The sequence below is a fragment of the Felis catus genome, chromosome C1 (genome assembly GCF_018350175.1).
Source record: "Felis catus isolate Fca126 chromosome C1, F.catus_Fca126_mat1.0, whole genome shotgun sequence".
Lineage (NCBI taxonomy): Eukaryota > Metazoa > Chordata > Mammalia > Carnivora > Felidae > Felis > Felis catus.
Window position 1 is genome coordinate 220,561,038 of NC_058375.1, and position 24,700 is coordinate 220,585,737.

The window sequence follows — 24,700 nt, forward strand, 5'->3', positions numbered from 1 at the left end:
CCTCAGAGCGGTAGTCAGGGAGAGGGCCTGGCTGGGTCTGGGCTTCCGGGGCGAGAGGAAGGACAGAGCTGGAGTGAACGGGACAGGGCCGGCCAGACGGGGCCAAGGTTCTCAGATGCTCCAGCCTCTTCCTCTCTGTCTCTCTCTCCATTAATAATCATTTTTTTTCTCACTCAGTGTCCTATGTCTGCATCATTTGGTTTTACTAGATTTTTTTTTCTCCTGTAATATTTAACAGATTTAAGCTAGATATGCTGCCTTTTGAAATGAATAGAAGAGTCATTTTTTCCTAGGGACACTTTGGGGGCTTTTTGGACCCCAACTCAAGGCCTTGGACGTGGCTGCTCCATCAAGGAGAGGGTCGTTGCTGGTTTTGAGGATGAACTTTAAGGGGCAGGCTGGGCCTTCCAGCACCCAGGAGTACTCAACTCAGCGGCTCTGGGGCCCCGTGCCTCCCCAGGGGACCTCAGATGCAGGGCTCTGGCTGGGACCCTCTGGCTGTTCCTCTGGTTCCCAGCAAGCACAGGCTGTTTCTGCACAGACAGGACAGTCTGGCCTGGGAGCCGGCTCACTCAGCGTCCTGGGGAACTCAGACCATGGAGTTTTAGTCAGGACCGTGCTTATGCTTGGTTCCCTAAAGCACCTCCCCTCCAGGGCTGGGGCTCAGGCCATACACATCCTCAGCTGCCTGTCCCTTCACAAATCACCCAAGACGGGAGGCTGATGGATCAGGAAACAGCTTTGGCTTGGACTGGGCTGGCTGCTCTATCAGGGGCCAGTCCTAGTCCCTTGTGGGTTCCTGGTGCCTGGGCAGGTGTGACGCTGGGGCACCATGACGTGTGTGTGTGTGTGTGTGTGTGTGTGTGCGCGCACGCGGTCTGACTGACGTGGTCTCATCCCTCATCCCCCAAGGCCTATTGAGAAGACCCACCAGCACCAACACATCCCTCTCCACTACCCTGATCCCCTGTCCCTTCATTCTGAAGTCCCTCTGTGAGTGTGTGGGGGGTGGGTGCTATGGATGGGGCTCAGATGCCCAGTACCCTGCCCTTGAGGACTGTCTGCACACAGATCATCTGGACGGTACTGATGATGAGGGATAGATGATGCATTGATGTGTAGGGGTGGCCCTTGATCAGCCTGGGGTCAGCAGTGCAGGGCAAGCAGGGGCTGGCAGAGGAGTTGAGCAGCCTCAGGAAATGGAAAGAAGCTCTCTGTGCCTGCAGTGTAGCAAGTAGGCTCAGCAACTGTGGCAGGAGCTAAGGCTGGAAAAGTAGGTAAGGGTCTTGAGGTCCATTTAAGGAGCTTGGGTCTTACATCTTGGGTGGTAAGGAGCCACCACACAGTTTTTAAGCAGGACCTGATAGGTGTATATGTGACTTCTCTCTCTGGTCGAAGTCTCTAGATGGGGAGGGGACCAAATAGAAGGCTGTTGCAGACATCAAGAGACAGATGATGGTGTCCTGTCCAGAAGGGAGGTAGGAGAGGCAGAGAGAAGAGGTCACTGTTGAGGTACATTTAGAAAGCAAAAGCAGCAGAACATGATGCTTGATGTTTAATTAGGTTGATCGCCTAGAGCAACATGAAGAGGATTGATACCTTCAAATCCATGAACATGGTATACCTGCCCATTTTTTGAGGTCTTCCTTAATTTCTCTCAGCAATATTGTGTGTCCTGGAGCATAGATATTTTGCACTTATTCTTACCTACTTTATTTTCCAACACTTGCAAATGATATTGTATGTTAGGTTTCATTTTTCTAATTTTTTTTTTGCTAGTATATAGGAATACATTTTTTGTACATTATTTTGTGTCCTATAGCCTTGTTAGTTCACGTATTCATAGTTTGGGGGTTGGGTTGTTGTTTTTTGTTTGGTTTTGGTTTTGATTTGTAAATCTCTTAGGATTTTCTACATACAGAATTACATCATATGTGAAAACAGAAAGTTCTGTTTCTTCCTTTCTTACCTGAATTCATTTTTTTTTTCTTTATTTCTGGAGGCTCGGACCTCCAATACCATTTTGAGTAAAAGTGATGAGAGCCACTTTCCTTGTTCCTGATCACAGTAGGAAAGCACTCAGTCTTTCACCATTAGGTATGATTTTTTTTTTTTTTTGTAGATGTTCTTTATCAGACTGAGGGAATTTCCCCCTATTCCTAGTTTTTGAGAGTTTCTATCAGAAACAGATGTTGAATTTTATCAAGTGATTTTCTTTCATTATATAAATGCAAGGAAGATCCGAGGAGATGACTATATAAATGTTCCCCTTTATTAATGTAGTCAATTATATTGGTTGGCATTGTAATGTTAAAACAAACCTTATATCCTCAGGATACTTGTGTGCAATGTATTATTTGTTTTATACATTGCTGGATTCAGTTAATATATTTTAAAGAATTTTTATATCTGTGTTCATACATGATATTGTTCTGTATTTTTGTTTTCTTGTAATATCTTTGTTCAGGTTTAGAATGAGGGTATACCTTGCTTTTGAAAACGAGTTTTAAGAAGTGTTCTCCTTCTTTATGTTCTGAAAGTGCTAAGGATTGATATTATTTTATTCTTAAATGTTTGGTAGAATTCACCAGTGACACCATCGGGGTTGGGGGTTTCTTTGTGGGAAAGTTTTAGATTATGAATTCAACAACTTTAATAAATATAGACTATTCAAATTTTCTATTTCTTGTACAAATTTCGACAGGCTGTGACTTTTAAGAAATTTGTGCATTTCAGAGCACCTGAGTGACTCAGTTGATTTCACCTCAGGTCATGATCTCACCGTGAGTGGGACTGAGCCCCACATCAGACTCTGCACTGACAGGAGGGAACCTGCTTAGGATTCTCTCTCTCTCTCCTCTCGCTGCCCCTCTCCTGCTTTCTCTCTCTCTTAAAATAAATAAATACACTTAAAAAAATAAATTTGTGCATTTCAACTGAGTTGTCAAATATATTTGCATGACATTATTAATGACGTTCTTTTATTATTCTAATGTCGGTAGGATCTGAATTGATGCTTTCTCTTTCATTTCTGATATTAGTAATTTGTGGGGTGTTTTTTACCTTGATCAGTGTAGCCCTAGGTTTATCAACTTCATTGATCTTCTCAAGAAAAACAACTTTCAGTTTATTGATTTTATCTGTTATTTTTGTATTATATTAAATTTCTACTTTTTTAATTTCCTTTCTTCTACTCACTTCATTTTAATTTGTTGTTTTTATCCTAGGTTCCCAAAGTGGAATCTTAGATCAATTTTAGGCCTTTTCTCTTTTCTAATATAAGCACTCAAAGCTACACATTTTCCTCTAAACATGGCCTTAGCTTTGTCTCATAAATATTGGTAAATTGTGTTTTCATTGCCATTTAGTTCAAAATATTTCCTAGTTTCCCTTTGATTATTTATTTGGCCCTTGAGTTAATTATGTTGTTTAAGTTCCATATATTTGGGCATTCTTCAGATATCTTATATCTTTTTGTTATTTCTAATTGCATCATATTCAGAGAACATACTCTATATGATTTAATTCCTTTTAATTGTATTGAGACGTAAGTTGTGGCCTAGTGTTTGGCCTATTTTAGAGAATGTTCATATGTGCACGTGAAAGGATTACATACTCCTTTTGGGCACACCGTTCTCTAAGTATCAGCTCGGACAAGCTGATTGTTGTTCAAGTCAGCTATATCCTTATTCGTTTTCTCTCAGTTACTGAGAGAAGAGTGTCAGAATAACCCACTGCAGTTGTGGATTTTTCTGTTTATCCTGCTAGTTCTGTTAATTTACTTCCCATATTTTGAACCTCCGAAATTAGGTAATACACATTTGGAACTGTTAGACATGCTTGATGAGTTGATCGTCTTATTGGTATGAAATGTCCCTTTTAATCTCTGGTAATATTCCCAGTATTGAAGTCAACTTTGATATTAATTTACTCATTCCAGCATTCTTGAGATTAGCCTTGGCGTTTTCTTTCTCCATTCTTTCATTTTACTTTTTTTTTTTTTTTTTAACTTTTAACCTAACTTTATATTTAAAGTGTGTGTTCTGGGCACCTGGGTGGCTCAGTCAGTTGAGTGTCTAACTCTTAATTTTGGCTTGGTTCTGATCTCACAGTTCGTGGGATCCAGCCCTGCATCAGATTCTGTGATGACAGCACTGAGTCTGCTTGGGATTGTCTCTTCTTCTCTCTCTGCCCCTCCCCTGCTCACATGTGAGCTGTCCCTCTTGAGCTCTCTCTCTCTCTCTGTGTCTCTTAAAAAAAATAATAATAAAGTGTCATTCAGACAGTATATTATCTTGAAAATCTTTATCTTTTAATTGGAACAGCAGACCAATTACATTTAATGTAAGTGTTGATACAGTTGGGTTAAATCTACCCCCTGACATTTGTGTACTATTTATCTCATCCGTTCTTTGTACCTGTTTCCTCCTTTCTTTGGGATCAAATGTTCTGTTTTGTATTCCATTTATCTCCTCTGTTGGCTTATTTATTATAACTTTTATTTTTTTCAATGGGTGATATTAGGTTTACAGTATGCATATTTAACTTATTGATGACTGATGGGATATAGAAGGGGGGAAGAAGGGAAGGGGAAATTGAGTATCAAGAATGGTAGTCAAATATCTGGCCTGGGAAGCAAGGCGGGGGGGATCATTCTCTGAGATGGGGAACTTTGAAGGAAGATTAGTGTTAGAGCAGGAGGTGAAGGGGGGTCCTGTCGGTCTTGAACAAGTTGCACTGGAGGTGCTTCTAGGGCATCCACGGGAAGATGCCTGAGGGGCAGTTCCACGTGTGGTCCAGGAGTCTGGGCTGGAGCTGGCAGCTGGAGTCGGGCATTTGGTAACTGATGAACCAATGGCGGTGGGTGAATCTGCTTATGGAGAGTGTGTGATGGGGCAAGAAAAGGGTCCAGGACCAAGCCCCATGCACTCCAACTTTGGGACAGAGGCGTGAGGAGAGAGTCCGGAGAGGAAGGAGCAGAACCATCTAGCGTGCCACCTTGGAACCAAAGAAGGCGGCAGCTCCAGTTGCCCCTGGGGGGGCACTGTGAGAGGGTTTCAGAACTGGGGCGGGATGCAGGGGCGCTTGAAGGTCATTGGAAGCTCCGTTTCTTAATTTGTGAATGTGCACGTGGCTGTACATTTAAATCTATTCAATACTTTGTTGAAACACTGAACAATGAAGAACTCCGCCAAATGTCGCTGGGAGTCAAGACGGTGCCCGTTAGGTGCCTGCCGGGGTGCGGACTGCCCACGGTGGGGTCCGGACCTCAGTGTCTGAGCATCGCAGGGGTTTGAGGAGCTAGACTCTGCATGAGGACACCTCCTTCAGGAGGGTCTGACCTGCGCCATCACACGGTCCTCCGGCAGGGCTTGGCAGACAGCCGGGACCACGGCGGAGGTTCGGTCTCTCATCTAGACCGCGCCTCTGGCTGCCACGCGGGGCGGCTTTCCACAAGCCTGCAACGTGGCTTCCGGGCGTACAAGCCCCACCGCGGCGGGAGCTGGCCTGGAAGAGGAGGCCGGACCCCACTCAGCTCAGCACATGTGTGCTGGAGGAAGTTAAAGTGGACAGGCGGGCACGGGTGGGGCTGGCAAGGAGCAGCCTGCTAGGGGCGGACTTGCAGGACGGGCAGGCGGGGAGGGGAGAGCAGAGGTGGGGTGCTCCAGGTGAGGGTGAGCAGATCTGAGAGCAGGGCCCATGAAACTGCGTGCGTGTGCGTGTGCGTGTGTGTGAGAGAGAGAGAGAGAGAGAGAGGTGCAAAATGAACAAACCTTTTGGAATCTCTAAAAAAAGAGTTTTGCTTGAACCCAAGTTAGAACAACTGCCCAGGAAACACGGCTTCGCAGGGAAGAAAGGCCTCTAGAGAATGAACGGTTTTACAGGGTTACATACTTTTCACATCTTGTAAAAGCTCCAAAGATGGGAGATTAGCGCGTAGCAGGAATCCTGAGTTTTACCATCGAGGGATGCGGGAGGTAGCAGCATCGGCCCATGTGTGAGGGACAAGATGGTTTTCCTGCAGGTACTTGTTCACAAGGCAGGTGCACAACATGGGCCACAAGCCAGGCTTTTTGGTTTGAACCAAAGCTTGATTTCTTTCTAAGAAGAAATCTAAAATGGCTTCGCTTGTATATCAGGCCTTTAAAGAGTTTGTCTCTCATCAAAACACACACATGGGGCACCTGGGTGGTGCAGGCGGTTAAGTGTCCGACTCCTGATCTCAGCCCAAGTCGTGATCTTACGGTCCGTGGGACCCAGCCCCATGTTGGGCTCTGTGCCGAGCATGGAGTCTGCTTGAGATTCTCTCTTGCCCTCTCTCTCGGCCCCACCCCTGCTCATGCACCCGTGCTCACTGTCTCAAAATGAACATTTAAAAACAAAACAAAAAACCAACACAAAATTCTGGAAAGAGAATCTCGGACTCCAGATTTTTAGAATAAGCGAGTATCAAGTAAAAACTCAAGGCTTACTTCACGACTCCTTAATGCTTGGCTCTAACCCTGCCCTAACACAGTCCTAACCCTGACCCTACCGCCCTCTGACCTCCCCCTCACTCCGGCCCTAGGCCCAACCTCAACCTTGGAGGGGCCCACTCTCCTCCCTCTCCCCAGTCCCCGTCACCCTCACACCCCGACCGTGCGCCCCCTCCCCACCTCTGCGGCCCTCCCGCCCCCCACGGCCCACCCGTGTCTGAGGGTCAGCTCAGCGCCCTCGCTGCTCCTTCCCTGGCCTTCGCCCCAGGTGCGTGCTGCATCCTCAAGTCTGCGCTGGGCAAGAGCCCGGGCTGGGCCTTCCGGTTCTCTCCTCTGCTCACCCCGGCACCCTCAGGCCAGTCCCCGCCCCACCTGGGCCTCAGTTTCCCACCTGGGCGGTGCAGGTTCGGAGCCGGCGCTGCGGAGGCCCAGGTGGGTGATGGGGGCAGCCCAGCCCCCCTCCGGACTCCCCTCCAGACTCTTGCCTTTGATGCCCTGCCCTGCAGAGCGGCCCCAGACCGGGGTTTGCTGCTTGCGCCCCTAGGGCGTCACTTACTGTATCCCACGCCCTCCGTGGCTCTTGTCACAGGTGGCGAGCTCCAGGTGCTTGATGTTTGTTTTTGGAAGGCTACCTGACACATGAAGTGACAGGTCGTTTGTTTTTAAGTTTAAGTGCAAATTCATGGATTTAAGCGATTTTTTTGAGTTCCAATTCATGGAAATGATCCTTCTATTGATATTCAGATCATCTTATCTTTGGCCAGCGGGAGCGAACTCGAGGTCACTCCTGAGTCCTCTAGACAGTGGCCCAGAGTCTGGATCTGCTTCGTCCTCTAGGGCGAAACGCAATTCCAGGCTCATTTTATACATGTTCTGGACCCAGGCCTGAGAGCGTCTGCTGCCCTCAGGAGCCCCTCTTTCTCTTCAGGAGAAATGATACCTACAGACCAAAATCTGGATGTTTAGGGTGCTTGCTTTTAGGTCTTGTCAACGGACAGAATTAAGATACTAACTTTTTAAGATAGAACACAGTACAAGGATATACTGATACCTTTCACTCAAATTCAGAGCTACATACTTAAAAACTTCTGTTAACATTTATTTTTGAGAGACGGAGACAGAGCATGAGCAGGGGAGGGCAGAGAGAGAGAGAGAGGGAGACACAGAATCCGAAGCAGGCTCCAGGCCCCGAGCCGTCAGCCCAGAGCCCGACGTGGGGCTCGAACTCACGCACCGTGAGATCATGACCGGAGCTGAAGTCGGACGCTCGACTAAGCCACCCAGGTGCCCCTCGAGGTCTAGCTTCTATTCCTGGCTCCCTTCTCCTCCCCACCTGTTCCTCATAGGTAATGATTTAATTGTAAACAAATTTATTGGCTTTTCCTTCCATTTGTAAAATATAAGCTGTTGGTGTGCTATAATAAACGCGCATCAACACTATTTTTCGCTCTTCAGTCGATCCTGGAGAAAACCACTAAGTAATGGATAGAAATACTTCTCCTTCCTTTTTTACGACTTCCTGGTGCCCTGTGGTGTGGACGGCAAGCATCTCATGCCTCCAGGGCTTGACGGACAGACGTCCGGGTGGTTTTCAGGCCCCGCTTCACTACAGCACCGTGAGGGTAGACCCTCGAGCATCCTTTTCAGAACCCCACGGCTCTGTCGTGGGACAGATGCCCGGAAGTGTGGTCACCGGGTCAAAGGGCAGGGCATCTCCAGCGTTGCAGGATTGCCAGGCCCTCTCCACGGGGAAGATCAGTGGGCCGTATCTGACGATGTTCCCCGCCTTCGATCACTGCCGAGTGCTCGGACTTAGCTCATCTGACGGGGGGACGCAGAATTGCCGTGCACTTTGACTTCACGTTTCTCATTTGATGAGTGCGTGGGCCCCTGTTAGATCTCCAGTGAGTCCTCTGCATCTCACATCTCCTTTTCTGAGTCTGTTCCTGTCTCTTGTTGGCATCTTGCCGACCTCCAAAGGCAGAGGTCCTGGGCGGAGACAAGGACAGGGGCTGACACAGAATGCTGGGCAGAGCGCTGCAGGGTGAGGGGGGCTCCCTGCCCCGGCATCACCTGGCGCTGGTAAAGCGGGCGCTTCTTGGCCCGCCCCAGACAGACTGGCTCAGACGAGCCCAAGCCGGAGGCCATCTGCCCTTGGAGGAGGGGAGGCAGGGAAAAGCCCTCCAGACAAGCCGCTTTCAAGGGAGGTGGCCCTTCCCCCGCTCGGCGGCCGGCGCTGCACCTTCACAGCTGACTCTCGGGCAGGGGTGAGCCGCTGCTCTCCGCCCATCTCAATCCTCAGCCTGGGGTCCACAGGCATGGAGCCCCCCCACGCCCCCACCTGCGCCCCAGCAGCACTGACTGAAAGAGGAGCCATGCCTGGGAGGGTGGCCGCAGGGAGTGGGGAGGACTCCCCAGGCAGGGCCGGGAGTCCAGGGCCCATGTCGGTTTGGGGGGGGGGGGTGCAGGGAGACCGCAGCCCCAGGCGTGGAACCTGGGTGGGGGGCAGCCACCAGCCTTGCCTTCGGAGCCGTCTGGGGCTGAGAAAGGGGAAGGTGCCTGGGAGGGCAGAGGAGCACATCAGGGGTCAGCACGAGCAGGAAGAGGCGGAGAGGAACCTGCAGCGTTCCACCACTCACCCCACCCCCGGGTCCCCCAGGGGCTCCTCGAGGAGCCAGCCCAGGAGGAGGGGAGCAGGAGCTGTCGGAGTGAGCAAGCTGTCCCGGGCAGCTGGAGGCCGGCACCTGCCCGGGTCCCCGCTCACCCCCATCCCCCACGCCCCGTGCGTGCAGTGGCCGGCCTGCCGATGGGGCACTTTTGTCATCTTCGAGTGTCCAGATGTCCCGAGGCATCTTCCACCTCGGGGCAAAAGAAGCAGAGGTGGCGGGAGGTGCCCCGGGTCCCTGGTCCCTGAGTGTCCAAGGGCACAGGTCGGGGGAGGCTGCCCACCGCTGCTGTTGAAGGGGTGGGGTGGGCAGGGAGGGCGGCACCCACTGTGCTCCTCGCTGAGCCTGTGCATCTGTGAGGCTGTGGGGTGGGGGTGGGGGCAGGAGAGCAGCCTGCCTCGACCCTTGGGGACCCTGTGCCCATGCTGCCCAGCCAGTGACAGGCCCTAGGATGTCACCGGCGGGAACAGCCCAGCCAAGGTCAGCAGACCTCAGGACCCCCTCAGGACCCCCCCAGGACTCTCTCAGGATCCCCCCAGGAACCCCTCAGGCCCTCAGGCCCCCCTGAGAACTCTCTCAAGATGCCCTCACATTCCCCAAGTTGCCACAGTGTCCCTTGTGCTGTGGTGCCTTCTCCTGTCTGACAAGGCCCCCTTCCCCTCCTTGCTTGGGCCAAATCTCTGTCCAGGAAGGGCTGTGGACGTGCTGTCTGAGCGCCTGACTTGGCCCTGACCCTCTGTCCCAGGGAGGCCGAGCAGAGGCGCTTCCTGGGCCCAGGGCCAAGGGTTGGGAAAGGGGCTCCAGGGGCAAATGTGGCTGAAGGCAGGGTCTGTCTGGGGCACGGAGGGTTCACAAGGGGACGCCGAGGAGAAACGCAGGGAACAAGACCAGGAGCACCGCGCCGGGCACAGCCAGGGCTGCCCGCCCAGGGCTCCGGGGTGCGCATCCCGGAGGCGGGGCCTCTGTCCGTGGGGTGTCGGCGTGTGCCGACTGGCCATCGGCAGCGCGAGAGGCCGGAGGCCGAGTTGTGTCCTGAGCGCCGGCTGTCCGGCCCAAGGCCCGTAAGGCTGTTCTGCCCCCCCAAGATGTGCCTGCGGGTCCCTGGGAACAGGGTGGCCATCCTCCGGTGCCCCCTCACAGCCTGTCCCCGCAGGCCTGGGCCTGGGGTTTTGGCTGGAGGCCGGGGGGTGGGAGGCTCTTATCCTTGACCTTCCCTGCACCCCAGCCACTTCCTGTGGTACAGGGTGGATGCCAGAGGGAGCAGAGGGAGGGATGTCAAGGGGGCAGTGTGGCCAGGAAGGTGTCACCGCCCCCCCCCCCCGACTTCCTCCCCCTGGGGAGTCGAGGCTGGTTTCTGAATGCCAAGGGAAGACCCCGGGCTGAGGACACTGGGAGAGAAGAAGCCCTCTTAATGGGAGACAGTGCCTGGGGGTGACCTAGGGACAGGCCCACGCGGTTCGAGAGTGTCAGCAAGTGACAGGGCCTCATTTTCCCAGGAGGCGGAGGGACCCTGGCTGCCAAGTGGAGGAGGGGCCCGAGGGGCCTGAGGAGGGGACAGGGCTGGAAGGGTCTGTGAAGAAGAGTGGGGGGGGGCCCAAGGCCGGGCCCCCCAGCTGAGGAGGGGAGGGGGACTCGGGTGCGAGGGTGCTGGGGGCAGCTGACCCCTCCCGGGACCCCTCCAGCCCCTTGGCGTCCTCATCTGGCTCTGGGCCAGAGGGGGGGAGGGGGAGGAGGTTCCCAGAGACAGTTGCTGGGGACAGGGGAACAGAAAGTGTCAGCGGTGGCAACGGCTTCCGTGCCAGAGGCCCGGCTGGTTCCACCCCCAGGTGCCTGGGGTTAGGCCGGGTAGGGGTGAGGCGCTGACCTCCGGCACAGCATCCAAGGGGCTGCCGACAACTCGGGCGTGAGGATTAACCATGCTCTGGTGCCACGTTTTCGTACTCGGAGGCTGATGCGCAAACCCACCGAGCAAAGGGTGAGCGCGGCCGGTGAAGGCAGGCTGGGGGGCCTGGCGTGCCTCGGCTTCAGGCTCTAGGGGGACCGGGAGGTCGTGAAAGACCCACCCGACCCCCAGTGTGGCTCGGAAGGCGGCCCCCTGGCCAGCTTTCGGCTCTGCTTCTCGGGGCTCCGCTCAGGCTCCCCCCGCCCCCCCCACCCCCGAACCAGAGGAAAGGGCCGTGGCTCCGTGCAGACAGTCAAGCCATGCCCCTGCCCACTGTCCGCCTGAGGCTCCCTTCCTGCTCCTCCTGCAGCTTGCTCCCTCCCTGCCCTTGGCCACCTCCTCCTAGAAGCCTCCGGTCCTGCCCTCTGTGAACCCCCAGGAGTCGGAGGCGATGTGAGTGCAGGGCCCCGCTCCTGGGGCGCCTGCCTCAGCGTTGTGCCCAGCGTGGTGCCCAGGCAGGGCCCAAGCGTGGGTGCAGAAGAGGGAGCAGAGCAAGAGTAGACGGTCATTTTAGGTCAGAGTGGACGCACATCTTGGCTCAGGGAGTCGACCCTGGGCGGCCGCATTGCCCAGTGTCCTCAGGATCCTTTGCCCTCTTCCTAGGTGAGGGTCCCGAATGCCCCCATTCTCAGCACTTGGTTTCCGCGTGACCCAGGTGGGCAGGGGCGCGCTTCCCACCCCAGGAGGGAAGCCCCCCGGAGGCAGGGGTTCAGCGTTTCCTGGGCCCGCCCCTGGGCCCCATCCAGCAGCCTCCTGCGGAGTGACTCAGACTCCCGGGCTCACTTCCCTTGGAGGCTCCCGGCTCTCAGCAGGGCAGTGACGTGTCACCTTGACATCAGCCGAGTGGCCCTTTTCCCTCCAACCCCAACCATTCGGAGGGGCGAGGGCCAGGAGGAAGGGGCAAGAAGGATCCACCACACGAGGGTTGCCACGTGGGCTCTGTGCGTGCAAAGCAGGAGCGGGGACTGGGACCCCAGGCAGGGGTGGCGGCCAGGGGGTGCAGGTCCGCTGAGCCCCAGTGCCCCGGCTGGTGGAGGCTCTCAGGGGCTCCGCGGTGGGTCTCGGGGCAGCGAGCGGGGCCTCTCAAGTGCTGCTTTGCGGAGGCCCGTCGCTATGGTTCGAGGCGGCCCGGCAGCCAGAGGACGGGCCTGGTCTGGCATCTGGAGCCTGCCCTGCGAGGTCAGGCCTCTTGAACCCGCGGGGTCCAGTGGGGCTTGAGGGGGAAAGGACCCGGCCCCAGCCCCGCACAGGGAGGGGGCTTGGCAGAGGGAAGGTTCCGACGCCCCAGCCCACCCGGGGCAGACGCTTTCTGAGTCGAGGCCACTACTGTTTACAGGATGCCCGTGAGCCAAGAATCCGGCTTCTTCCTCGGCACGCATCGCAGGCTGGATTCTCCCTTCGAGGCCGCCGCCGACTGGTTAAAACGCTTTAGGGAGGCCTCACTCCACACCAGGCACTGACGCGGCCGACAGCAGGCGGGTCCCAGCCACAGGCAAGAACTGAGTACACGGAAGAGCTCTTCTAATTCACGAGAAATTCTATAAGGAAAGCCAGACCGAACGGGGCGCTAGGAAGGGGTGGGGCCCCCAGAGAGGGGCAGAGAGGCGGGGGAGGAGGGGGAGGCAGGCTGGCTCTGGAGGGCTGTGCCTGGGGCTGCTGTGGTGGGGGAGGGGGCCCTGGTCACAGGGCCAGGAGGCCCGGCCCAGCCACTGCCTTCTGGGGGCCTCGGTCGCTGCCTCCGCCAATGAGCAGGGGTGGTGGTGATGGCTCGGCGCAGAGAGAGAAGCCGCAAGGACGAGGAGTCGGGTCCCTGCCACACTGTGCGCGCCGCGCCGGGCTAAGTGGAAGGAAGACGCGAAGGCTCGGCGTGAGCTCAGAGTGGGGAGGTCGCCCCAGGAGGCCCCTGGAGCAGGGCTGCCCGTGCGCGCAGAGCCACAGGAAGTCGCCTGTCTGGGTTGGCACCGCCGGCCCGGAGGAGCCTCTGTGCCCACGCACGTCGGTGGGTCGCGGCGGGTGTGCCCTGGAGGGTGCCTGCGCGTGTGGCCTTCCCGCCAGGGGATGCTGGCCCTGGGGGCGGGGGACACCGACCTGCAGCCCTGGGGGGCCCCGCCCCGGGAAAGGTCCCTCACTCTGCAGGGTGGATGGGTAGAGAGGCTGGGGTCAGAGGAGCGGTCTCGCTCTCTCTCGGGTTGTTTCTAGGATGCCCCGTCTCCGCAGACGTGTCTGGGGAGGCCATGCCACTCCCCACTTCCCTTCCCAGAAACTACCCCGGCAGCCCTGAGCCGGCACAGGTGGCGGTCCCGGCACCTGCGCTCTGTCGTCCGCCAACCCTGCCACCTGCCTGCCTTAAGGTCGGGGGACGGTCGGCCAGGGCTGCCCCCACTTTTCCATCTGGAGCCGGGAAGCTTGGAGGTGAGGGGGTGATGGGGGGGGTCTCAGAGGGAGTGAGCATATGGTGGGGGGAGTCTCAGAGGGGGTGAGGAAATAATGGGGGGGTCTCGGAAGGGGTGGGGGTGTGATGCGGGTCTCTGAGGGGGTGGGGTGTGATGGGGTCTCGGAAGGGGTGGGGTGTGATGGGGGTCTCTGAGGGGGTGGGGGTGTGATGCGGGTCTCTGAGGGGGTGGGGTGTGATGGGGTCTCGGAAGGGGTGGGGTGTGATGGGGGTCTCTGAGGGGGTGGGGTGTGATGCGGGTCTCTGAGGGGGTGGGGTGTGATGGGGTCTCGGAAGGGGTGGGGTGTGATGGGGGTCTCTGAGGGGGTGGGGGTGTGATGCGGGTCTCTGAGGGGGTGGGGTGTGATGGGGTCTCGGAAGGGGTGGGGTGTGATGGGGGTCTCTGAGGGGGTGGGGTGTGATGCGGGTCTCTGAGGGGGTGAGGCTGTGGTGGGGTCTCGGAAGGGTGAGGGGGGGAGCTCAGGGGAGCATCCTGCCAGAGGTGCTTTGTGAGGACGATGATCTGGAAAGGAGGACTGCCCTCCATGCGTGTGGGGGGGGCATCCAGCGTGGGCAACAAATGGGAAGCAACTTGGGGTCTCCTCCAGGGCCGGGACTCGCACCTCATTCGAGACCCTGAAACCCACTTCGTGGGCTGGGACCGGCGCTTGAGAAACGAGAATAGACAATGTTTGCCGTATTCCCGCCGCGGGGATCTTGGCTCCGCGACGCTTCGGTCACCCACGCGCATCCGTCCTGGATCCTGGAGTATTTCTTGCGCGGGGCCCCGGCTCCAGAGGCCTCTACGGTGCTCAGGCCCCAGGGTCTGCACCCCAGTGAGTGCCTGCCCCAGGTCCCGCTCAAGGCGTCTGTGGGGCCCCGGGGGCCGTGGCGTGGGCCGGCCTCCCAGACCCGACCCCAGGCCCCTGTCGGGTCATTACAGAGGTGCCTCCGTGCAGAATCCAGGGCACCTTTCCACTGGCGTGAGGAGGCAGACTGATGGCACCATCAGGAAGGAAGCGGTACACGGGAGGTGCCGCTCCCCCCCCCCCCACCACCCCCCAGCAGGAAGCTCCCGGCCCGTGTCACTCAGCGCTCTGCGCTGGCCGTGCGGCAGTGGGGCCACTAGGACACTAGGACAGCGGGGGGCCTGCCCTGGACACAGGTCCCCACGCCAGGGCCAGACACAGGCAGGACATGCGGTGCCGTCGGTGGCTTCCGGACGGCCCCGTGCCACTCAGGCTGGACCCGTGACCTGACTTCCCCGGGCTTGTACGGGAGGCGCCCCAAGGACACAGATGCGGGCCCCCCGAGCTGGCCAAGTGTTCAGGACCCCACCGGGTACCTTCGAAACCATGCCAAGCCCTGTCTGGGACGGTGAGGAGAGCTCGGGCCACACCGAGGCCAGCCTGTGAGTCATACTCCCAGACACCCAACCGCATGCGGCCCCGGGCATCTCTTCCTGCCCCCCCCCCCAAGGTCAGCCAGAAGGGCAGCAACCGTTCACCGCTGCTGGACCCGTCTCGGGTGGGGGGGGGCCACGGCGGCACCGTGACTCTGGGGGGCCTTGAGGTACCTTCCCAGCAGGTTCTGAGGAATCTGGGCCGGTGGGGGCCTTGACTGAGCCGCCGGGAAGCTCACACATGCTTGGGGGGGGAGCTGCGGCCGCGAGGGCGGGGCAGGCAACGAGGGAGGATCCCCGTGGTCAGTTCTGGTGGGCTCGGGGCCTGTGGAGCCTGGCTGGCTTGTGGTCTGAGGGGCCTCAGAACCTGGGTGTCACTCACAGAACAGAGAGAAGAGCAGACTCCTTAAAAACAACAAAACAAGGAGGGCACGTCGTCAGGGGCGCGGAGAGCGGAAACCATGGTGAAGGCTCGTAAAGCTTTGGCTGCCGGCAGGGCCGCCCTTTGAAAATTCCGGAGATAAAATGGGATGATTTGGTGGAATATTTCTGTTCGAGCTGAAATCTGTGCTCCCGCTTCCCTAAAGGACTGTGGTCTGGAGGTTCCCAGAGGGCTGCGGCTGAGGAAGCGAGTCCCCCTCCCACCCACCCGGCTGCAGGCACTAATGAACCTAATGGTTCTAGATATTTCTTCTCTTCCTGTGTGGGGAGGGCTCAAGGCAGTAGAGCTCGCCCAGGACCCGCCCTTCCTCACCACCCCAAGCGCAGGGAGCGCCCCTCCCCCAGGGCCTGGTGCTCCTGGGGGCGGGGAGGCCACGCCCACCCCGCCCCTCCAGGCCCTTCCAGCCGGGGGGAAGTGAGGTGGGGGCTTGGTAGTGTGTTCCCTGTGCTAGGCACTGGCACACCGGTCACTCACACAAGTGCTCCATGACCCCACATGTGTGACACCAGAACCCCTTTGTGCTCGGGAGGCCAAGGCTCACCCGGCGCTCGGGTGAGTCCGGAGTCCAATCCCTACATCACAGGCCAGGCCCTGTGTGTCAGACCCCTGACCAGGTCCACCCCGGCCCTGGGGGACCGGTCCCAGCCCTCCTGGGCCCTGTTGTGGAGCTTGTCCAAGGGAGGGAGAGGACAGTATGGGTGGTGGAGGGTGAGGCCTTAACAGTGGCCTTGATGATGATGGAGCAGGGGACGCCCCAGTGCCACCCGGAGGCCTGTTCTGAACCGTGGGTCTGGACCTCTCTGACCACAGAGGGCTCAAGGAGCCCTTGCAAGTGGACCCCAGGGCACAGCACTGGGGTGGGCGGGCACTCGGAGGGTGGTGGTGCCCGGGGTGGCACGAGAGGGAGGGAGGGAGGGGGGACAAGGGTGTTCTGGGGTTTCCTGGGGGGCTGTCCTGAGCCGCAGCCCTGCTGCCTAAACGGCATGTCAGCACCCCTGCAGCCAGAGACTGGGTGGGGGGAGGGGGGAGGGGGCAGTGGACTGCCCTCAGGTCTCTCCTTGGAGCCACCTGGTAGCGGCAAGGGCTGGGGCCAGGCTGGCTGCCCTTCGGGCTGCCTGTCCTGAGAGCTGGCACCGTGGGGGGCCCTCAGGATTTGGGCGCCGGCCAGTGGAGACGGAGCCCCTGAGCCCCTCCCACCTTCCTCGCCATCCAGGAGATCTAGTCCCAGCCCTGATCTTGTGACCTTGAGCCCCCCTCAGGCCTCTGAAAGCCTCGGTTCCCCCACTCGTCCAGCGGGCGGGGGTGTGGCCTGGAGGGTGCTTCAGAGCCCCTGATGATTTCTAGGATTTTCTTTGGGAAGGTTCGTTTTGGGCTACTGGATGTAGCGGTGCGGGGCGGGGTGGGGGGGGGTGGGGTGGCGTGCTCACCTCCTGCATCCCTGGCCAGAGGTGGGCGGGGCCTCGCTGGCCCCAGGGGCGCCCCTCCCCCCCGCCCGCCCTCCTCATCCCTGCTTCTCTCCTGCGGCCGCAGGACCATGAACGGTACCTGTCACTCCAGTGAGCTCACCTGGCCCTACTGGGTCAAGAACATCGTGGACGCCTACGTGGGCCTGCTGCTGGCGCTGGGGCTGCTGCTCAACGGCCTGGCGCTGTGGGTGTTCTGCTGCCGCGTGCGGCGGTGGACGGAGACGCACATCTACATGGCCAACCTGGCCGTGGCCGACCTCTGCCTGCTCTGCGCGCTGCCCTTCTTCCTGTATTCCCTGAAGCGGAGAACCGAGGACACGCTGTTCTGCCAGCTCTCCCAGGGCGTCTACCTGACGAACAGGTACATGAGCATCAGCCTGGTGACGGCCATCGCCGTGGACCGCTACGTGGCCCTGCGGCACCCGCTGCGCGCCCCCGCCCTCCGCTCCCCGCGGCAGGCCGTGGCCGTGTGCGCGGCGCTCTGGGCGCTGGTGACGGGCTCGCTGGTGCTCCGGTGGGCCCTGGGGGTGCGGGAGGGCGGCTTCTGCTTCCTGAGCACCTCCCGGCACAGCTCCAACACCACGGCCTTCTCCCTGCTGGGCTTCTACCTGCCGCTGGCCGTCCTGCTCTTCTGCTCCCTGCAGGTGGTCGCGGCCCTGGGCCAGGGGCCGGCCGCCCACACGGACCAGGCAGAGGCCACCCGGAGGGCCACCCGCATGGTCTGGGCGAACCTGGTCGTGTTCGTGGCCTGCTTCCTGCCCTTACACGTGGTGCTGGCGGTGCACGTGGCCGCGAGCCACAGCGCCCCCGCCCCCGCCCTCTGCTACGCCCTCTACGTCACCAGCAAGCTCTCAGATGCCAACTGCTGCCTGGACGCCATCTGCTACTACTTCATGGCCAAGGAGTTCCAGGAGGAGGCGGCGGCACTGGCCTCCATGCCCACTGCCAAGGCCCACAGGAGCCGGGACTCTTTCTCTGTGACCCTGGCCTAGGACGCAAGTCGCGGGCACGCGGGCCAGGTCCCGGGCTCTCCGGGAGGTGCTGTCTGCTGGGGGCGCCCCGGCTCACCGTGGATGGGGGCAGGCTCCAGGGGGCCTGGCAGGGTGGCGACGACCCAGGCACGGACCCTGCGGTGGTGACGCGCCCATCCCCGGGGTGGAAGAGGGTGGGAGGACTGGGCGAGGTCAACCCCTGGGGCCCTGAGATCGGGCCAACACCTGCAGTGCCCAGGGTGTGGTACCCCTGGGGTACTGGGGTGGACGCTTGCCCTGTGCCTGGAGGCTTCAATGGCCAGCTTTCTGCAGCCAACCTACAGCGGTTGGAATAAAGCTGTTCCCCTGACCTTGTCAGGGCTGTGTGTGTGTGTGTGTGTGTGTGTGTGCGTGCGCGCGCGCGCATGTGTGTGTGCTTTTGGACACGCGTGCGCTGTCCATACTCGGATGGTGGGAGGTAGGAGGGCCGGGGCGTCTTCCTAGACGGCCAGCCACTTGGAGGCTCTCCTTGGGTCCTCCCACCTGCTCCCACCCCGCAGACGCCCAGCCGTCTGGAGGGCCGGGGGCGGCGCTGCTCTCTCCCTTGCCGAGGCAGGGCCAGGGCCCCTCGACCCCTCGTAGGGGCTGCACAGCCAGCCCGCACCAGCCGCACTTGTGCTTCCTTCAGGGAAGCTGGTGGCCCTGCCTGGTGGCCCAGATACCCGCCCAGGCGGAAGTGTGGATGCCCAGCCTGGTGTGCGCCGTGCCCACCTCTCCTCTGCCTCCCTGCGTGGGACCCCGGGCATCCAGCCTCGAGCTGGAGCAGCCAGAGCCTTCCAGAGGCCGCCCGGGGTGCTGGTCCAAGCAGGGCTGGGGTTCAAACCCCACCGCACCTGCATCCCCGGGCACCGAACAGCCTCCCTGTCCTGTTCTTTCTTCCACGTGTGTGATGGGAGCCAGAATGGCAGCCGTGTCCTGGCCCCAGGGGCCTGCGGACTCAAGGGGCCCTGCCCAGCGAGGTTGGTGCCCAGGGAGGCCCCCGCTTGGGTGGACCCGTGCCCGGGAAGAGCCACACTCAGGGGGGCCCTGTGAAGCTTTACCACGATGCTGCCCGATCCTGCGGTCCGATCCTGGCCCCGGGGGTGCTGATCCTCCCCAGTCTACGGCTTGGAGAGGGGATGTGGGCACGACCTTTGCCTCCGGCCTCTCCGGGCTCCCAGCAAGTGGAGGCAGCTGGACTTTGCACAAAATTCCTGAAAGAACAAGAAATGGGGCAGAAGCAACATCGGAGAGGTTAAGCATCCCCACAACTGACTCCTGAATCCCAATCACGGCCCAGGCGCTCAGTCTCCTGCACCAGAGTCCAGCCTCTGGGCTGTGCCAGGCCAAGTGGAAGGACCTCTGTCATGAATGTATGCACAGACCACCCCAGCCCTGGCCCAGAGAGCTTAGGGGGCAGTCTGGCCGTTGATGAGGATTGGGCTTGCCATTAAGTAGCAAACGACTGGCATCTGAAAAAAAGCAGATTCGTTCTGAGGCTGCATCATCAGGAGTATAGGGCCCAGAGTGTGGGAGGACACAGTTCGTTCTCCCTCCACTAGGATTACCCCTGGGGTATTTTATCTGGTCAGGGCACTGTTCTGTACCAGGCCTTGGTCACCCGGGAGAGGGTCTGGAGGGTTCAGGCTGCTGAGGGCTTGGCAACCCAGGCCAGCTGGCCACAGGCAGAGGAAGTATGAGCAGACAGATAAAGTGAGGTGTGGCCCAGGAAGCGGCAGCATCTGCAGTCCCCGAGAAGCAGATGGGTCTGGGTGGCTGCAGAGGACAGATCCCCGACGGGGAGGGACTCAGAGAACCTCCCAGGACTGGGCAGAATCTAAGTGTCCAATAACGTTCTTTTTTTTTTTTTTTTTTTTAACTTTATTTATGTTGAGAGGAGAGAGAGAGAGCAGCGGAGGGGCAGAAAGACAGAGAGAGAATCCCAAGCGGGTTGTGCACTGTCGGCGCAGAGCCCGAGGTGGGGCTCCAACTCACAAACCAGGAGGCCGTGACCCAAGCTGAAACCGAGAGCCGGACACTTAACCGCCTGAGCCACCCAGGCGCCCCGAGTGCTGATAATTATCAGAGAGAAGGTGTCCCGGGAAGTCCATGCCCCTCGCTGGGGGTTCGAGCCCGGCTGCAGCCGGTCTCAGAAGGCAGTTTGGGGGGGCAGGCCGGCCATTAGTGGGTAGAGCCACGCTTTGTGTCCTGTTCTCCGGGGCCCCCTGCTGCTGTGCCTCGGAGGAAACTTTCCTAAGAGTAAGTGTCCGCGGTCAACGGGGCAGCGGGCGTCAACCAGACGCGGGTCCCTGCAGGGTCTGGGGAAGTGGGTGCTGGGGGGGGGGCTGCCAGCCCCCAGGTCAGCCCCCCCCCCGCGGCTGCAGTGCAGGGTTTGGGGCACCGCAGGGACCCCAGGGCTGCCCCTCCCAGCAGGGAGGGGGCGGCAGATCGCAGAGCTGAGCCAATGGGAAGGTCGGTACTGCAGGGAACTGCTGCCCACGAGTGACCTTTCGGATAAAGGCGCCCGGGGCTGGCACCCCGAAGTCCACAGGGGAGCACGCGTCGGCCTCCCCCTCGCGTGGGCACACTGGCCTGCACCTGCCCCCGCCGGCGAGTGTCTTTCAGCTCCTGCCACCCGGGAGGGTAGGGAGGAGGGCAGAAGTGACACTGACCACCGCGAGCCCCCCCTCCGGCGGGGGGGAACCTCACCTCGCCCGGCTTTCAGAGCCGCTGCCGTCCGCACGGGGCCGCGCCTGCCCCTGCCTCCTGGTCTGTGTGGCAGGCCGTCCCTCTCAGGGTCCCCTGGGCACCCGCCCCCACGTCACCCACCTCACAGCTTCACAGGGTGCCGTGTGCCCCAGATTCGTGGGAGTATGCGCCCCCTGCTTTCCTGAGCAGGGGGTGGGGGGAGGCAGCTTCCTCTGGCCTCCTTGTTCCTGCAGGCGGCCGGGCCAGGTCCTGGGACAGCAGACCCTGTGCCGGCCCCACCCCCCCACCCCCAAGAGCCCCTCACACCGGCCCTCTGGGGGAGCTGCTGGTGTGGCCAAGGTCGGGGCCGTGCTGGTGCTGGACGGGAATACACCCCTGCCTCAGGGTGGGTTCCAGAAGCCTCTCTGACATGGAGACTGGCACGCAGGGGTTTCTGTGGGAGTGCTCTTGGGAACCCCACCCAAAAAGGAGCTGGCCAAGCGGGATGGACGGAGGGAACAGCTTCCGTGCCCATGGGGAGCTCTGGAGTTGTGACCACACGGCTGGCCATACAGGGCTACCGTGGGTGCGCGGCCTCTGATGTGTCACTTGCCGAAGCTGATTCCGGAGGGGCCTCCGGCCGGCAAGACGAGCACCATGTGCCTCGGTCGTGACGCCCTCCCCCCCCCCCCACCAGAGCACCCCACAGCGTCCACTACAGCCTCCCACCCTGTCAGGCCAGGCGCCCGGACCCCTGGGCCGCATGGGTAGGGGCTCCTGGCCAAGGGTCTCTGGGTTCTCCAGCCCCGAACTCTGCAGGCTTCCTGCCCGGGGTCTCCCCACCCGGTGCCGATCATGGACGCACACAGGTAGGGGGCACCACCCAGCCAAAACGGGCCTGCCTGAAGCCCCATGCAGGCCGTGCCCCCGCCCCGTGTGAGAGGCGCCCTCGGTCCCCATCCAGCCCTGAGCTCCAGGCTGCTGCACAGGGGCCCAGAGCTGTGGTCTGGGTGTCACAAACCGGAGGCAGAAGCTGCGGGCCCCAGGCGCACATGGACCAGAGAAGGGGGCCGCCTGCCTGCCAGCTGCACGGAGATGGGACCACACCCACTCGAGAGACTACAAAAGCGTAACCACAGCCTTGGGGCCGCAGAGCAGCGAGCGGCCCAGCCGGAGTCTCCGAGGCCCCAGCCATCCCAGATGGGTGAGTCCACCCAGGCCTGGAAGCCCCCTGCTGTCCCCTGCATGAGCCCCGTCCTGCCCTTGCCACGCGGGCCGCCACAAAGGGCTCCCGGGAGCAGGGCCGTGGGCCTCGTGCATCCCACCTGAGGACCACGCCTGGGCTCCAAGCCCAAGCAGGCGTTAGGGCAAGGGCTGAGGGGGCAGTTAGCTTCTGTGGACGGACAGTGAGGGGGGCCGTGGGGGGCAGAGGTAGACAGGAGGAGGAGAGAGCTAGGAGATGGGGGGGAGTGCAGGGGAAAGCTTTGGGGGGGAGGGGCAAAGAGGGCCCCAAGGAGGAAGTGGATAGAGAGGAAGGGCAGAGTGGGGTGGCTGGGGTGAGGGAGACACACACACACAGAAGTAGGGAGCCTAACAAAGACAGAGAAGAGTGGGGTCAGCCCAGGGCTCCCGATGCTCTCTTGATGGGCTGGGGGTGCTCCCTCTCTGCAGACCAGGACCCCCCGTGGCCCCTGCCTGAGGAGTCTGGGGTCCCGCTCCATGGGTCATGCGTTGAGGGACCTTGGACAGGGCCACAGGCGGTGGCGGACGGCAACGTGGCAAAGGTCCCCGGCTGAGCTAAAGCCTCTGGTGGAGAAGCCCAGAGAGAAGCCCCCCCCCCCCCAGAGTCCCCTTCGTGGCAGGGGCCACCGTCCACATCTAGGAATGCAGACAGACCCTCTGGGCGGGGCGGGGCAGGCGGCCCCAGTGGAGCCCTTTGAGGTCAAGAGAGGGAGCCCCCGGGGCTGGCACAGGAAGTAGGGGAAGAGATGAGGAGGGAGGGGGGAGGGGGGCAGCGGGAGGGAGGTGAAGCAGGAGGGGCGAGGCCACAGCAGCCTTTCCCTCCCTGCCCGCAGGTGAAGCTGGGGCGCCCGCCGCCGCCGCCGCCGCCGTCCCCGTCCCCGTCCCCGCGAACGGGAGCGGCTCTGAGGGCTGCAGCACGGAGAGGAGCGTCCTGTCCCAGGCGGCCACCAGCGTCTCCATCTATGTCATCTTGGCTATGGGGCTGCCGCTCAACGGCCTGGGGCTCTGGGTGTTCTGGTGCCGCCTGCGCAGGTGGACCGAGACCCGCGTCTACATGGCCAACCTGGTGGCGGCCGACTGCCTGCTGCTGCTGAGCCTGCCGGGAGTCCTGCACACGCTGGGCCAGGCGGCGGGGGCCCAGGAGGGCGTCCTGTGCAGGGTCGTGCAGAGCTTCTACTACGTCAACACCTACATGAGCATATGCCTCATCACGGCCATCGCCACCGACCGCTACGCCGCCCTGCGCTTTCCGCTGCGGTCTCGCGCCTGGCGCAGCCCCCGCCAGGCCGCCCTCACCTGCCTGGCCCTCTGGCTGCTGGTGTGCGGGGCCGTGGCCCTGCCGGCGTCCTGGCTGCGCGCGGGGGAGGGCTTCTGCTTCGGCCGGGGCCGCACCCGGGGCCCCGGGACCCTGGCCTTCTCGCTGCTGCTCTTCCTCCTCCCGCTGCTGGTCCTCGGCTTCTGCTCCTGGCAGGTGCTCCGGCACCTGACCCGCAAGCGCGCGCGGTCACCGCCCCAGGAGGCCGCCCACATCCTCAGAGCCCTGCACGTGGTGGCGGCCAACTTGGCCACCTTCCTGCTCTGTTTCCTCCCACTGCACGTGGCCTTGCTGGCCACGCTGGTGGCCCGGTGGACGGACGCGGCCTGCCCCACTCTCCAGGCGGTGGCCGCCTTCGTGCAGGTGACGTCCCGCGTCGCCAACGCCAACTGCTGCCTGGACGCCGTCAGCTACTATTTTGTGGCCAAAGAGTTCCAGGAAGAGGTGGGGGCCGTCCTCAGCACGTCCCGGCCTTTCCGGGGACGGATGCGGGGCGCTCCTACACGTGACCACCCTGACCGGGCCGTCCGGGCGTGGGCGGATGAGGACAACAGCGCGGGAGAGGCCCCACGCGTGGCCGGGCAGCGCGTGGCGCGGGGAGCCCCGGGCCCCCCCGAGGCGACTCCTCCCCCCTCCGCGGCGTGCGCCAGAAGTAGCCTCACTGCGCACGTGTGACTTTGGATTTACGGGTCCCGGGGACGTGGACTCTCCCTCAGCAAATAGAATTTAACCAAGGCATTAAAAAATTGCTACCCCACGGATCTCTTTTCCCAGACGGATGTCTCTTCTCCGCGCCCGGGCGGCCCTCCTCGGCAAGCACTGGGGAGGGCGTTTCTGTCACCTAGAGACGGTGATTAGAACCAAAATCTCTGAGGCGACCAGGTCTCTCCTCAGGCCGGTGACACCACTGCAGACAGAATCCAAGTACATCCCATGGGCCGCAGGACGTTCACAGAGACACAGCCACTAAACAAGCTTAAAGACACTCCTTTGTAAAAACCGTTCCGTGGGTTCTTACAGAGCATCGAAGAGGTCCCGTCCTGACCTTCGGGGATTCGGGGTGCTTCCCCGAGCCCCCGTTCTTCCGCACCCCTCATGCCTCCCGGCACCGCCGGGGGCCTCCCACTCTGGGCCGGGCTAGTGGACACCCACAGGCTGAGCTGAGGGTTGGGGGGTGCCTCTCTCCCCACAACGCTGAGGTTCTCAGGAGGTGTCCACCCTGCCGGGGCCCGAGGGCCCGGCTTGGAATGGACTTACGGGATCGGCACAAACACCTCCACTAGGAAGCCCGGGCAGGACACAGACCTGAGGGGCTCGTGCTGGAGGCTGGGGGCCCCAAACTGGGGCCGAGGAAGCAGAGGTGGGGGCTCCCGACAGCCTCAGGTGACTAGAGGGAGAATGGGAGACCCGGACCCCTACCTCCTTCCCCTCACCTTGTTCCTCTTCCCCCTCCCCCACCCCAACCCCACCCCCGACACCTGCACCCTCAGACCGGTCTGCCTGGCAGGGCCCGCGGCCGCACAGGGAGATCTGTTCCTCCGGAATGAGAGCAGCTGGGCCTCTGGGCTGGGCCCCAGGCCGGACCCGTCAGCCCGCGGCGCCACCGGCTTCGAGCTGACG

General features: G+C 60.5%; 2 protein-coding genes and 1 long non-coding RNA gene across 6 annotated transcripts; 2 read left to right on the forward strand and 1 right to left on the reverse strand.

The window, feature by feature from the left end:
• Window positions 1-12,785: 12,785 nt before the first annotated feature.
• LOC123379330 lies at window positions 12,786-17,061 on the reverse strand. The gene is made up of 3 exons (XR_006583684.1): window positions 16,926-17,061; window positions 14,139-15,322; window positions 12,786-12,921 (listed from the first exon to the last, which is right to left on the reverse strand). It is a non-coding gene; the product is annotated as an uncharacterized LOC123379330 (long non-coding RNA).
• Window positions 12,829-18,166, forward strand: GPR35 (G protein-coupled receptor 35). 4 transcript variants are annotated; one of them, XM_023259967.2, is made up of 2 exons: window positions 12,829-13,083; window positions 16,885-18,166. In XM_023259967.2, exons 1-2 carry the CDS (start codon window positions 12,829-12,831, stop codon window positions 17,815-17,817), a joined length of 1,188 nt encoding a protein of 395 aa, XP_023115735.2. In that variant the 3' UTR covers window positions 17,818-18,166. The 4 variants fall into 4 exon arrangements, 3 of the variants coding, with proteins under 3 accessions (XP_023115735.2, XP_044890658.1, XP_044890659.1); XM_045034723.1 differs by having other exon boundaries at window positions 12,914-13,496; window positions 16,890-18,166; XM_045034724.1 differs by having other exon boundaries at window positions 12,914-13,083; window positions 16,890-18,166.
• A 3,202-nt stretch (window positions 18,167-21,368) lies between these two features.
• On the forward strand, window positions 21,369-23,841 carry LOC111561928 (G-protein coupled receptor 35-like). Its single transcript, XM_023259971.2, has 2 exons — window positions 21,369-21,727; window positions 22,599-23,841. Exons 1-2 carry the CDS (start codon window positions 21,436-21,438, stop codon window positions 23,753-23,755), a joined length of 1,449 nt encoding a protein of 482 aa, XP_023115739.2. The 5' UTR covers window positions 21,369-21,435; the 3' UTR covers window positions 23,756-23,841.
• The last annotated feature ends 859 nt before the right edge of the window (window positions 23,842-24,700 follow it).